This window comes from Lathamus discolor, chromosome 1, assembly GCF_037157495.1.
Source record: "Lathamus discolor isolate bLatDis1 chromosome 1, bLatDis1.hap1, whole genome shotgun sequence".
In the NCBI taxonomy this organism is placed as follows: Eukaryota; Metazoa; Chordata; class Aves; order Psittaciformes; family Psittacidae; genus Lathamus; species Lathamus discolor.
The window spans coordinates 145,837,069-145,850,124 of record NC_088884.1 but is presented as its reverse complement, the minus strand read 5'-3'; the positions used below and the strand labels follow the sequence as shown (position 1 = coordinate 145,850,124).

The window sequence follows — 13,056 nt, the reverse complement described above, 5'->3', positions numbered from 1 at the left end:
AGTAAATCATGATGAAAAAGCAGTAATTGTCAAACACTTATCACATGAACCAAGTTAAACTAGTCATGTGATACCAGGGTGACAGGCTAAAGAGATGGCTGGGATTTCTGCCAATGCCTGTTATTTAAGTGATATTTTTTACCAATGACCCTGCATTTCTCAAGCTGCTACGCAGTAAGCTCCTTGTAAGGAAGCAAAAAAGAAGCATGAGATTTCTTAACTGGATATGGTAAGGATACACAAGAAGCTGTTAACAGGCCTTAGTGAGATTCTGTAAAGATTATCTCTTTATATTGCCTTCTTTTTATCTTTGACTGGCTTTTACAAGAAGTAAGTTTTCCTACCCACACTGGAGACATAAGTGGCAAAAGAGAAACCCAGTGCATAAGGGGAAGGAAACCAGACTGGAAATAGCCTAGAAAAAACAGGGAATGAAGAGTGACAAACATGCACATGCAGAGGGCAACAAACAAAGGCAAACTTGCAGCAGAGGTAGTCAACTGGAGGAAATTACCCATCTGCAGATGACATTAGCTTTTTCTGCTGTTTTGTTGACTTACAGAGATAAAGGTGGCTTTTGCAGACCTGCAAATTCTTACGCATTGCACATGAAACTCACCTGGATGTATTGTTTCCCCGTATTCCCCAGGAGCAAGAGAACACACACTTCTATCCAGCAAGGTGCTGTGGCTTCTGTCCCGCTCCACAACCTGCCATCTGGCTGAATGTGGTGCCTGTAGATCACAGTGTGGAAAACAGCCAGACATCATGTTGTGGTACCAGCAGGAATGTAGCCAACCTGTGAGTCCCTACATATCAAGCAACACACTTGCCAAATGCAATGTAAGATTGCTATCCCTGTGGCAGTACACAGGTTCTCTCAAAAACTAGAAAAGAAAATGCTGCTGGGCACTGTACCAGGCAAAGGGGTAGGGCTTATTCTAACACTTGCAGCAGCAGTGTAAAACCCTGGACTTAGAGGCATTTTGCTGTGGAGCTTAGTGGCATGATCTATTCTTCTGCATGCACTTGTCTTAGCAGATAAAGTTCCTACACAAAGAAATGATTCTCCTCAATAAAAGAAAAACGAGGAGAGGTACTGCCTCAGTGTGAGCTCTTCGCAGAATTTTATTATGAACTAGCACACAAAGCTATTACACTTTGCTTGTCCAGTTGGGAATGTGTGCAAATTAACTCCCTATACACAGATAAAAAATTAAGTGTGCTCACTGTTGCCCCCAACTTCATATATGCATGTAAGAGCAGAATTGACAGAACACTTGATGTAAATTAGAACAGATATTCAAGGCATTGGTATCTAGGCATTTGATTTCCATGCTCTCCATGAATTAAAAAGTGAGTTCTCCTCAGTGTTTTGATTTAGCATAAGTGACTTTTCCAGGTTTCTCTACAGTTTGTTAAATATCTCTGATATTCTAGTACCATTCTTCTTTAAACTTAATTTTATCCAGAAATGCTCACAGATCAGTCAAAAGAGGCTGCAGACAGATGAGTTCCAGTGAGGTTTTATACCTATTATACCTAGTTGTTTTTTTTCTAGCAAGGTAACTGACGACATCTATCTTCATTTCCTCACATCTGCATCACTCACAGAAGTGAAAAAGTTACAACCTGATGTTTCAGAATCTTGGCACATTCCTTGTTTTACAGAGGTATTGCCATCTTCAGAGCTGAAAATGGGTATTAATGCTTAGCTTTGGAGGTCAGAGCTCAGCTTTTCCATGTTACCTCGTTGAACTCTCTTAGCTTCTTTATTAATTATTCTGGGATCTTCAAAATTAGCACTTTGGCTTAGTAAATTAGTTTATTAAGTGAGAATCTCATTACATGGTCCTGTTAGTGATGCACATAGGAATAGATTTTCCCATAAAGGCTAAGTGGATTAAAGTTCCTTGCATTTACATCACCCAGTGAGGTGTACGCAGTGCCACACAGCTGCTTTGCTTAAATGAGGGCTGTGCCGGTTCCTGTTATTGAGCATGAATTAATGCTTCTTTATGCTGAGCAGACAGGGGTAAAATAGTCAACAGCGCAATAAAACTTCACCTGAATTCCTCAAGGAGCACACAGAAACGAGCCTCAGGGCTGAACTTGCTGTCCACACCAGCTGGATGTGATACCTCAGGTCCTAAAAAGCAGCTTTTTAACTGCATCTCAAGCTTTAATGATGTGAATACATGACTTCTGCTACCTCATACAGCGCAAAGTCAAACTGCAGCTAAAGATGGTTTCTAAGCTAATCTTTCTGACTGCCCTGCAACGGGTTTGAAGCCCTTTCACCGTCAGCTCTCTCTGAGCAGCAGTTCAAGAAGATGCTGCATTGTAAGCTACTGATAACAGCAGCTCGGCTGAGGTGCAATAGCTGACTGCAGGAGGAAGTTTGGCCCTTTACAAGGCAAAGCCAGACAGGTTAATTACGGCTTGCTGAGCGGCGAGGTGGCCACGAGAGTTTGGGCGTACAGGGCAGGCGACGCTGTCCCGATCGGGTCATGATCAGGGGCAGGAACCCTTCTGCGCGGCATCAGTTTCCAGCCGGACTCAGCCACAGGACCGGCTCCGCTCCTGCAGTTGCCTGGTAACGCCGGTTACCGAGGCGGGGTGCCGCGGTGAAAGCGGTCCGGTGCCGCAGCCCTCCGGCGGCCAGGGGCGCCGTGTCGCGATGCTGGATCCGGACAGTGGGCTTTCCCTCACCATAGCGCGGATCGTGCAGCGGCTGAAGGGCTCCAGCCTCCACTCCCAGCTGGAGCGACAGGCCCGGGTGAGCCCCGACCTGGCGCCGTGCCCCCAGGCCTGTCTCCCTTGCCCGTTTCCCCTTCCCGGTCTTTTGTTCCCGGCCATCGCCCCAGCCCTGCCCAGCCCAGCCCAGCCCAGCCCAGCCCGTGCGGCCTCCGCTGGGGGGACCCGGGGCCGTGTTTCCCCTTCCCTCCCCTTTGCTCCCCTCCTCGACGGGGCCGGAGAGCGGTCTGGTTGTTTGCTACAATAGTATTGTTAGTTTCTCCCCTTGGGACTGAAGGGTTTCACAGTGAATATGAAGACTGTCCTTTTGGAATCTCGCTGCTTCATATAGTTCCGAAAATGAATCTCTTTTGTCTTTTAATCTCTAATTTGGGAAGCTTTAAATACAGGCCCACACCTGCAGAGTGACCCTGAGAAAATGAGGGTTTGGTGAAGGGAAATGAAAATAGATGTAAGTGCGTATTAAAGTTCATTCTTGTAGCTGGGAAGGCAGTTGCTTTTTAAAATTTAGTAACTTCTCTGCACTTGAAACCAGATTTTTGTATGTCAGCTGAACTTTATTTAGGATGTTTCAGATGAAAATTGTGTCAGCTGTTGGAACCATAATAACATAGTAGTGGTGCTGTAACGTTGGTGCTATTGGGTGTTACTGAGATGTTTTGGGTTGGGTCTCATGAAATTCGGGTGGGGGTGGTGTTTGGGGTTTTGGGTTTGTTTTTTTATTTGTTTTTAATCGCAATTTTTGTGTCTAGCTGCTTTTCTAAATGTACCTCTGCTTTGCTCCTGTTGTCTGCTCTCTGGATGTATGAGTAAGCAAATGTGCCTAACTTGAAGGGGGCTGGAATTTTAAGAGTATAGATGTTGGGTTCTCCTAAGTGTTGGGCAGTTCATCATTGTGCATAGCCTGACATGAGGTGTGGAAAGTCAAGTTCAAGACCTTGTCCTCAAGAAAGGTGGTAGACAGCTTCTCTATCAACTCTGTTACTGATTATAATAAAACCTTTACGTTCTCACCTCCGCATTCATTCTTTTGTCTCTGTCTCCCTTGAGGCCTGATTTCACAGTCATTTCATACTTTGCATGTTTGTTTTGAAACGCGAGGAAGCTAGGTGTCATCAGGATTTAGCCGGGCGTTTAAACTCTGCTGGTGGATGGCAATTTTGTACAGCCTTTTCGTACAGATAGACACTCTGAGGGCCTTAGCAGTGCCCTTCCATGATAGTGTTTGATATCTGGAAGGGCAGTTAAATCCCTAAATCCTCCCTGACTCTGTAGCATATCAATTTATTCAATACAAATGGAAACTCTGCGTGATCAAAGAATAAAGGTAACCTATAAAATAAATAAAACGTGATCTAATGACCACAGCCAAATTTGTCATGATAGCTTTGCAGAGCACTGTTTTACAAATAAAACCCCATGTATGTATGGAGATCAGAAGATTAATCTAATCATACAAGGTGTTAAGGTGAGAGAAAATAATCAGGGCAACAAATACTCAGGTTGATTCTTAGAGTAGGTGTTTGCAGGGTTTGTAATAGAAGATTAATAGAAGATCTATAGTTCAGTGTAGTGATCTGAAAGACTTGAAAAAATACAGCTACATCAACAAAAGGATTTCTCAGTGTCGAGAGCTGTACACCCTGTTTGTCAAGAATCTGTATGTTCTCTTTGATCTTGAAATTTTTTTATTGACCTTCCGTGCATTTATGTTCTTTCATGCACAGTATAGATTTGTTTTATTTGTAATGCTTGTATAGTCATATTATTGCTATACTATGCAGTTGCAAAGACCCAGTCAGTATCTTTGTCTATCACTTAGCAGCAGAATTCTGAATTGCTTCACTCTGTGTTAAATGGAAGTTTGATTTCCCTTCCATTACATGGGGTATTTCTGAAGTTGCATTACCAAATAGGAAAACTTTGCTGTTGCTGTGCATCACACCTGAACTCAGTTTATTGATAGGAGGTGATGTTTATTTTTCCTTCTGGTTAACAGTCAGTTTCTGATCAATTTTTCCTCTGCACCGATTGAAGTATTGTTATACAGATGGTTCCTTTTTAGGTGATTTTAAACTGTTTTGGGGAGGCATATAGTATTATGAGAAATCTCTTGAAGCAGTGCATTAGAATAAAACCTACGTTTTTTGGGTATTTATACTACAGTTGTATTTTACCTTTACAAAGATTCCTCTTCATCTTGTCAGTATAGAAGATGACCTTGTTGATACTCTTTCCTCAGAACTATTTACTGTCTCTGAAAACAAGAAAGTCAGAATGGATCATAAGGTCCATTATATTACCTGCGATTTTTGAGTTTGTGTAGGCTCACAAACAGTATTTTAAATATTAACAAAAACTATGTTTTGTAAATTCATCTCTTTTAATGTCTAGGAAGGAGAGGTGAAAACAAGCAGTTTCTTTCACAAGTTAATAGAATTTTTGTGAAGACACAATATCCTGGCATTATTTGTGAGAGATGATAGAATAGCCCTGTGGTTATGAACTGATCATACCAGTGCTGTGCTTGGCTCTCACTGAGAGCCTGAGCTAGTGTCAAGGACTGTGATACACAATCTCTTTGAAATAAAGTTTGTCATGAGCACCAGATGATTTGCTGCTACAGCTTTAGCTCTGGGGATACCAAGATAATAATATTTTGTCCTGAGAACTGAGGTAGAGGTAGGGTTATGTGCTTGTTAGCGACAATTTGGAAAATCAATGTAAGGTTGATTTTGTAGGTTGAGTTCTGGTATATTGACATATATATAACATGCCTGCAGTTAATACAAAGAGGTGAATGCTGGAAGGAGTGTTGCCGTGCCTGTCATTTGCTTTGGAATTTCTTTTGAGCATATTTTGTAGTGTGTTGGAAAGGAAATAGTAACAGAGAGCCAAAATATTAGATACTAGCTTTTCAACAGGTAGAACTGCTGCCGGGGTTACTGAGGTACACAAGACTTCAGCTGAATGAAGAAGCAGAGGAGCTTGCTTTGGGGGTGCTGGGAACACTGCAGCTGGGGTATTGCCTGTGTGCTTCTAAAGGGAGTACAGGTACACATCTTAGAATTTATGTGGAGTGGACAGTTTCCAAGCTATCTGAACGTGTTATTTGCATGACATTTTTCTCCCACAGTTAAAAAAATAAATTTGTACTGATCACTACTTAAGTAGAAGATCAAATTAAGGAGGAGAATGTTTCTGTGAAATGTAGCATTTATTTAATAAAACTTAGCAAATAAACATAGGCTCATGAGTCATCCTGGATAATTAATGATTCCTTTTCATGCATTGTATTTAACAAAGGGCTTACTGATAGAGCTTGCACTTTAGTTTAAATGTTCAGCAGTCACATTTGCGGTACAGTGAGTTTTAAATTGAATGCAGTTGCATATACATTGGACAAGTTATGGAATTCAGAAACAATGCAAGCTTGATTCACAGATTTACTTTTTTTTAGTAATGTACATTTTATGTTTTACTTTTTGTGTATTTTATTTGCAGCACTAATATTATATTCAAATAAAACCTAGAAAAACTATTAAAATAGCAACATTATGTTATTAAAAATTTATCCTGTGAATCTTTTAGAAGAGCATGACATTTGAAGCTGTTTATCCTTGTATAAGGCTAATTGAAGCTCTCTATTACAACTGCTAGGTTATTTTTACTTGTATAATGAAGTTCACAATACTTTTTCACGTAGTGTAATTAGTGCAGAAATGTAGAAGGGTTGGAAAATTGTCAATTTAATCAGGGTTTCACCCTTCCTGAGATTTGTTTTAGTTATGCTCAGAGTAATTCCTCCTTCTATTACAGAAATGTATAAACCAAAACCATTCCCTTAAAATCTGTAGGATTGAAAGTGTTTAGAGGGTGTTATCTTGAAATTGGTATGCTCATACTTGAAGTAGTTTTTAACAGGTGGACTTCATCCTGATAAAATCAAGTTATGGCAGAATGGATTATGTGAGAAAAGGTGAATGTTTAGCTTTCATTGAATTCACTTCTGCTAAAGTTGGACTGCATTTGGGAGTGTGTGCTTTGTTGTAATTTGGGAAATAATAGCAATAACAGCTAAAATAATAGCAACTAACAGCTAAAATTTTGCACTTGTGCAAAGCCATAATGAACAGTAATAAATGCTGTAGGAATGTACATGCTTATCTAAACCAAAAAGGCTTGGAAGAGAAATTACGGCAAATAGCCTGTAAAAATATTTAGATTGTGTAAAGTTGTTTGCAGAACTGTTTGCAGCAGGATAAAAATACGTGTTCACCTGATGCAGTTCCACATTTCAGTGTAGCTGGGTCACTGCAGTGTTTGTTCTTGTTGAGGAAAGAAATAGTTTAGCACAGGAGTTAAACTGGAACACTTTGTTCTGTCAAGCCTCCCCTTTGTAGTATGTTGCTGGTGCTGTAGCTACTTTCCTATACTTACTTGAGCGCTGTGCCTTGAAGGCTCATCTGTCCTCTTGCACGGTCAATGCTGCCTCAGTCATGGTGACTGAATGCCATTTCCAAATTTAGATGCTAGTTTGCACCTAGATTTGTCTCTCTGTTCAGTTGCTCTACCAATCCATTTACTATGCCCACCAGTGTTTTCCACCTAAGTGCTGTGCTATTCTTTTGCTTGTTTTCAGCCAGATCAATGTTGAGTGTCTGGGTTTTCTTCTGTCTTGGCACCCAAGTACACAGGGAGTGTACATTTAGAGTATCACTTATGGTGGTGACTGCCCAGATCTCAGTGGGATGCCTTGCCGAAATCAAAGGTAAGGAAGATGTACACAAAAGATTGCTAGTGGTACCTTAGCCAGCTTTCAGAAGGTTTGGCAGAATTTTGAGTCCCAAAACTATCCTTTCTCTTCTGTACAGCTGAAGGGAGAGGGTGCCAAGAAATGCTGTACTAATAGCTTGTTTTATGAAAGAATGTCTAACAGCCAGTTGCTCCTTGATTTGCAAGAAGCTGACCAAGAATGTAGATGAGCACAGACACCCAGTGCCTGAACCCCAGTATATCCATAAGTATTCACAATGCCAGTTATATGGGAAAAGAAATCAGTAGGCATCAACTGTTATTAAAAATAATGTGTTATTACTTGCTGAAATATTCTGCATTCATCCCTGTCTCGTTTCAGGATTGTTGGCCTGACTGAGCCTCTGAATAGCGTGAATTCTTCCCTGGTCTGGTTGTCACTCTCCCATCGTGGGTTGCTTCCCTGTATTGTTCACTCTCTTTTACCCTGCTTATGATAGCCTCCATATACTACCAGATTTTACTTTCTTTTAAAAGAAAGATGCTCTTTCATCAAGATGTGTGCATTGAAATTGCAGTCTGTAGTTGTACCTGGGTGTATGCTGCATTTTGATCATGCAGGAAATGAATTCAGCTCATCAGTACAAATCTCATCAAGGTGTTTTTTTCCTAATAAACCTTAGCCAGGCATTTTTATCAGTGTAAATCACAGTAATACTTTTTATATAAAGAAAATTTTTGCAACATACTTTTCATTCTACCAAGCCCTCACAGGGACAAAAATGCAAATGAGACTTGGGCAGCATGTTGTACCAAGCAGTTTACAACAAACACTACTTAAAATATAAACACCTAAATGTATTTTGCAACATAGTACAACACCGAAATATGATCACTTAGTCCAAAGGGAAAATAAAAGTGTGTGGTAAACCTGGTCTGGTGGTTTTGGTACATCATCTCTGCTAAGTCTGCTTGACTCCACAATTTAGTTGCCTTAAACACCCATATAAATTCCAAAGAGGTATGTTCTTCTGTACTGGCTGCAGCAGCTGTCTCAGCCATCTACCAGATTCTCCCCTTTCAGGTGAGAAATCTGATTTGAAGACTGAGCAGCAGTCCAGTATGCAATGAGTCCCTAACAGTAGCAGTTTCTGTGGCTCTGTAGCTCTGTTTAGCACTGTAGGAATGTATTTATCATAATCCAGAAGTAAATAAAAGGAAAAGTGGAAATGGGAGGAGGCTTTGGTGGTTGCATTCTGAAATGGTAACAGTAGGGACAGAAATGCCCCCATAATTTGGGGGGGGAGGGAGAATTTTCATGTTTCTTACATGAAAATTTGTCTCAGTAGGACATTTTGCAGTCAAGAGAAGGAAAACGATACAGGAAAAAGGCTAGAAATTTTGGTAAATTAAAGATTAGCACAGGAGTATTCTGCAGCTGCAGCAGGGCTAGGAATAGTGAAATAGAATTTGACTGAATAAATGGGTGTGAAGACATGAAGGTAACTGGTTGATGCACTAAAGTAATCCTTGGAGAAAGTTTTCCCCAGGGTGCTGTCCTGCTTCTTTTTTGACTGCTGCCTTTTTGCATACAAGTCACTATTTCTTTGTTCTGCAGCTGGCGAACAGGCTCCGTTGGGAACTGCAGTTCACAAGGTTCTCTGTTGTATCTTTAGACCTGACAGGAAAAATAGGAAGTCATCTGTGTGGACTGAACTCTTTATTTCCTCTAATGCAATATATTATATGAGTAGCCATAATTTCCAGGAATCCACACATAAGAAAAAGTCGGTATGGGTGTCAGACCTTCCTTAATGAGCCCTGAGCCCACAAATATTACAGATGTGTGACCAGCAGAGGATTAAAATACTGTTCTGGTTGCACTTTTGTCACTTCTTTCACTACTCACAATGTTAAGACAATGAACCCACTTTTTAATAGATTCTAAAGCTCTTTTTTATGTGTGATGTATCATCTGTTGATGAGTTGTATTTTTGAGGTGTTTTTTGAATATCTATAAAGGATTTTAAAGGTAGACAGCCCATGGACCTTGGGATTGGCCATATTTAACCCAGAATACAAAGCTGAACATTTACAAAAGTGTGCACAAAAACTTCTGAGGAACAGTAAGGCACAGTTTGCCCAGTTTGATGTGTGTTACTTTGTTTAAAATGCATACAGGAGAGGTACTGAACCACTGCCTTGCAGCAGAAAAAAAACCCCTCAGCCTGGCATATGTCAGTCCAAAACAGAAAGGACTTTCCACAAAAGTAGGCTCAGAAGGAGCCATTCATAAAATACTCCTTGAGGCTGCTGCTTAAAAGGGCAATTTGTGAGCTGCCCAAGAACTCCCATGAAAATCTTTGCTTTCCTACCTTTAGTGATGACCCTTTGCCAGCTTTTACCATTGTGCTGAACAGGATACATGACGTGAGAGTTATGCAATTCACCACACTCATGGTTTGTGCTTAGGATCACCTTTCTCTCTCAGAAAGCATGCTTACAGTCTCTTTGCTATTGCAGTCAGTAAACCAAATATAAAAGCCTTCCTTACCTGTAGTGGCAGGGTGACTTAAGAGCAGAAATGCTGATGCTATCAGTCTGCATTATTGGGCATTCCTCCTTTCAGGTGGGGAAAATTGAAAGATTTCCTTAAAATTCTGCATTATGAATTCGTGTAGACCAACTTTTCCAGCAAGCACAGCAAATTCCTTTTTTGTGTGTGTAAACGGTAAGGATTGTGAAGTTTGTTAGTTGTGTGTGATGGACCTAAAGCATGTCATGCTGCCTGCAGTACTCTTAGGGCTGGCAAAGTGAACAGGCTGATGAAAATTTATTTTTAATTGCAGCATAACTTACTGCAGCTAAATCAGCAGCTGATATGTCTATAGCATATTGCTGAGTTGCTTTTGGTAAGAGACATCTCACATTTTGGGGTAGATTATGTGGCCATATGGTTCTAACATATGCCTTGAGCTGTCACGACAGTGTTCAACTCCAAAGTTGAACACAGATCTCCCAGTGTTACTTTCCAGTCAGCAGCCAGGGTTGCTATTCTTTTCTAAGCCTCTAGCTTTATCCTCTGGTATAAATCAGCTATTGTCACACTCCACTTTTAGGAAAATATGTATTAGAAGTTACAGAAATTCCTGAGTTTCTGATTGTCCTTTTAGACCTTTATGGTCTATTTGTTTTCTCCTCTTCATCTAGCTGTAGAAGAAGCAGGAGATGCTAGAGCAGCTGCTCCTGCTGGTGCTGAAAAGTCTGTAGCACCATCTGGGTGGTAGCATCATGGTATGGTTGTAAAGCTGGTTGGTAGCTAATTGTCTGTGTTGAGTGTATTTCATTGCAAGAGGCTGTGTATACCAGGTAGTCACAGCTGCAGTGAGAAATGTTTGGTCCACAGTTTTTATCTGAAGTTTGAAGATGTCATTTCGTATCTGAAAGAAGTGAAATGTGGGAGGTTTAATGAAGAGTTGGGGAACATTTTTAGTTCGATTCTTTCATGTAGAATACAGTGAGTGGCTTCTAGTTACTTAATTATGTACCTTATGACCAGTCCTTTAATGTGTAGTCTAGTATTTGTGCTTGCTCAGAATATTAAAGATATATGTCACTCCATACTCCTGCTCCCTTCTTCTCTCTCCTTCCCCACATACAGCTTTTAGCACTGATGTGAAAGAAAAGACATTGAGTGAGGAGAAATTTGGTTGATATTTTTGGCTGCAGTTACCATTGTCAAGTTAGTAGGAAGCAGATTGCTTTGTGTGTAACCTTAAGTGTGTGTGTTATTTCACTATATATATATTGTGTATATAACTATATGTTACTATATACAACTTTCTTTTTAGTGCTTGTTTGATGCTTATTTATTAATTTTTCATATTAGGTTAGCCTACACAAACCAGAAATTAAGCTGGAATCACTAAAAGAAGACATTAAGGATTTTCTGAAGACATCAGGTTTGTATTATTTCATTGATACACTTGTGAATAGTATAGATCTATGTAAGAACATATGCAACATACATGATGAAAGTAGTAGTTTGTGCAGTTTAGTGTCTTGTTGCTGACAAATATCCAGAAGTAAGCATTCAGTGGTTCCAGAGTATTAAACAAGAGAGAGAAAATTAAAAGGGAAATTATTCTTGGATTTCAGCAGAATTTTGAAAAGCATACTATGCAAAGAAGGGATTTTATACTTTTAAAAGATACTGATAATTTTTCTGAAAGTTCTGAATAGTACAAGAGTTCAGTCACTTCTGAAAGTGGAAAGTAGCATTCATGGAGGTACTCTTGAATATTTTATCCTTAGTTAAATTTTCTATTTTCATAGGAAGTTGCAGGCTATGTAGCTATAATGTAAAGATTTGATGCTAAATTATTAAGATTTGATCATAAGTGATAATCAGAAACACTGTGTCTCTTAATAGTTATAGTTGTTATAATAATATGATGGCTTTGAAAAAATAGCATATAATTATTTAACCAAAACTCTGTGGAATTATTTGAATAGTAGATGAAAATAAAGGATATTCAACCTTTATACAGATCTCAACTTTTAGTTTTTCCTATCTTGATACAGATTTTTCATCTTTTCCTCTCTGGTACGTAGACATAAATTAGAACAGGACAGAAAAATGGTGACTGCAAAGCAACCTCTGATTCATGTTCTGTTAGTCTTATTTCCTAAAGTTGTCTTCTGGGTACTTTTTTTATTTTAACAGGTTGGGAAAAGAAGCTTCAGAATGCTGTTTATAGCCAACTCAACGTGTGAGTTTATTTAGTATTTTTATTTAATAAGATGTACTCGCATGTTTTACTTCTGATTCATTTGTATATGTAGGTGTATGATGTGTTACTGTTAACTGCAAGATCTGTCATACCAAGGGTACCTGCTTCATTTCTGGTTTTAAAATGCCATTATTTCTTTTTAATCCTAGTGAAAATACTGGGCTCAAGTACGTTTTAAGGAGCGAGTGATCACCAAATTTTTTTGTAACTTTAGTAATTTGCTGGTTTATGTCCAAAAGTACTAACAGTCATAATGTGATTCATGTGTAGCTGAGCTAGTTGCTGCAAATTAATTTTAATGATTTTCAGATGTTTATGACAGCATTGCACATATTTGTTGTATTAATTATTTGAATAAGTCACAAGATATTAGATCTCTAGACTTACCAGATCAGTACTCATCATGCTTGGGATATGGTTATAAACACACTGAAATTTCTGAAAATCTTTTGTTATTATTGTTCTGCAAACTTTGTATTAGAATTGTGGGAAGTGTAAGTTACCTGTACATTCTGACAAGGAGTAAAGGTGAATTTCATAACAGATACAGCCTTAAATGCAACTGTATAATAAGAAATGTGTAAGCAAATCTATTTGTGCTAATTTAAATAAGCTTATTAGAGTTACTGGTTTTGAACAATGTGTCATAGTTGTATGAGGGACTAATTTCAGCTGTTCTTGTATCTGTTAGTAAGGATGCATTGTCATCATACCTCTCATAGGAAAAATATTTACCTGTGTTTTGGACTAA

The 13,056-nt window shown here is 39.3% G+C and overlaps 1 protein-coding gene across 2 annotated transcripts in view; it reads left to right on the top strand.

Annotated features, from left to right (window-relative positions):
* Nucleotides 1-2,593: 2,593 nt before the first annotated feature.
* TBC1D19 (TBC1 domain family member 19) overlaps nt 2,594-13,056 on the top strand; it is a 52,287-nt gene continuing 41,824 nt past the window's right edge. The window contains exons 1-3 of one of the 2 annotated variants that reach the window (XM_065699435.1): nt 2,594-2,779; nt 11,402-11,474; nt 12,239-12,284. In XM_065699435.1, the coding sequence (XP_065555507.1) occupies nt 2,681-2,779; nt 11,402-11,474; nt 12,239-12,284 (218 nt within the window). In that variant the 5' untranslated portion in view covers nt 2,594-2,680. Of the gene's footprint in view, nt 2,780-2,925; nt 3,209-11,401; nt 11,475-12,238; nt 12,285-13,056 lie in introns of those variants that run through there. The other variant, XM_065699441.1, reaches the window with a different exon arrangement.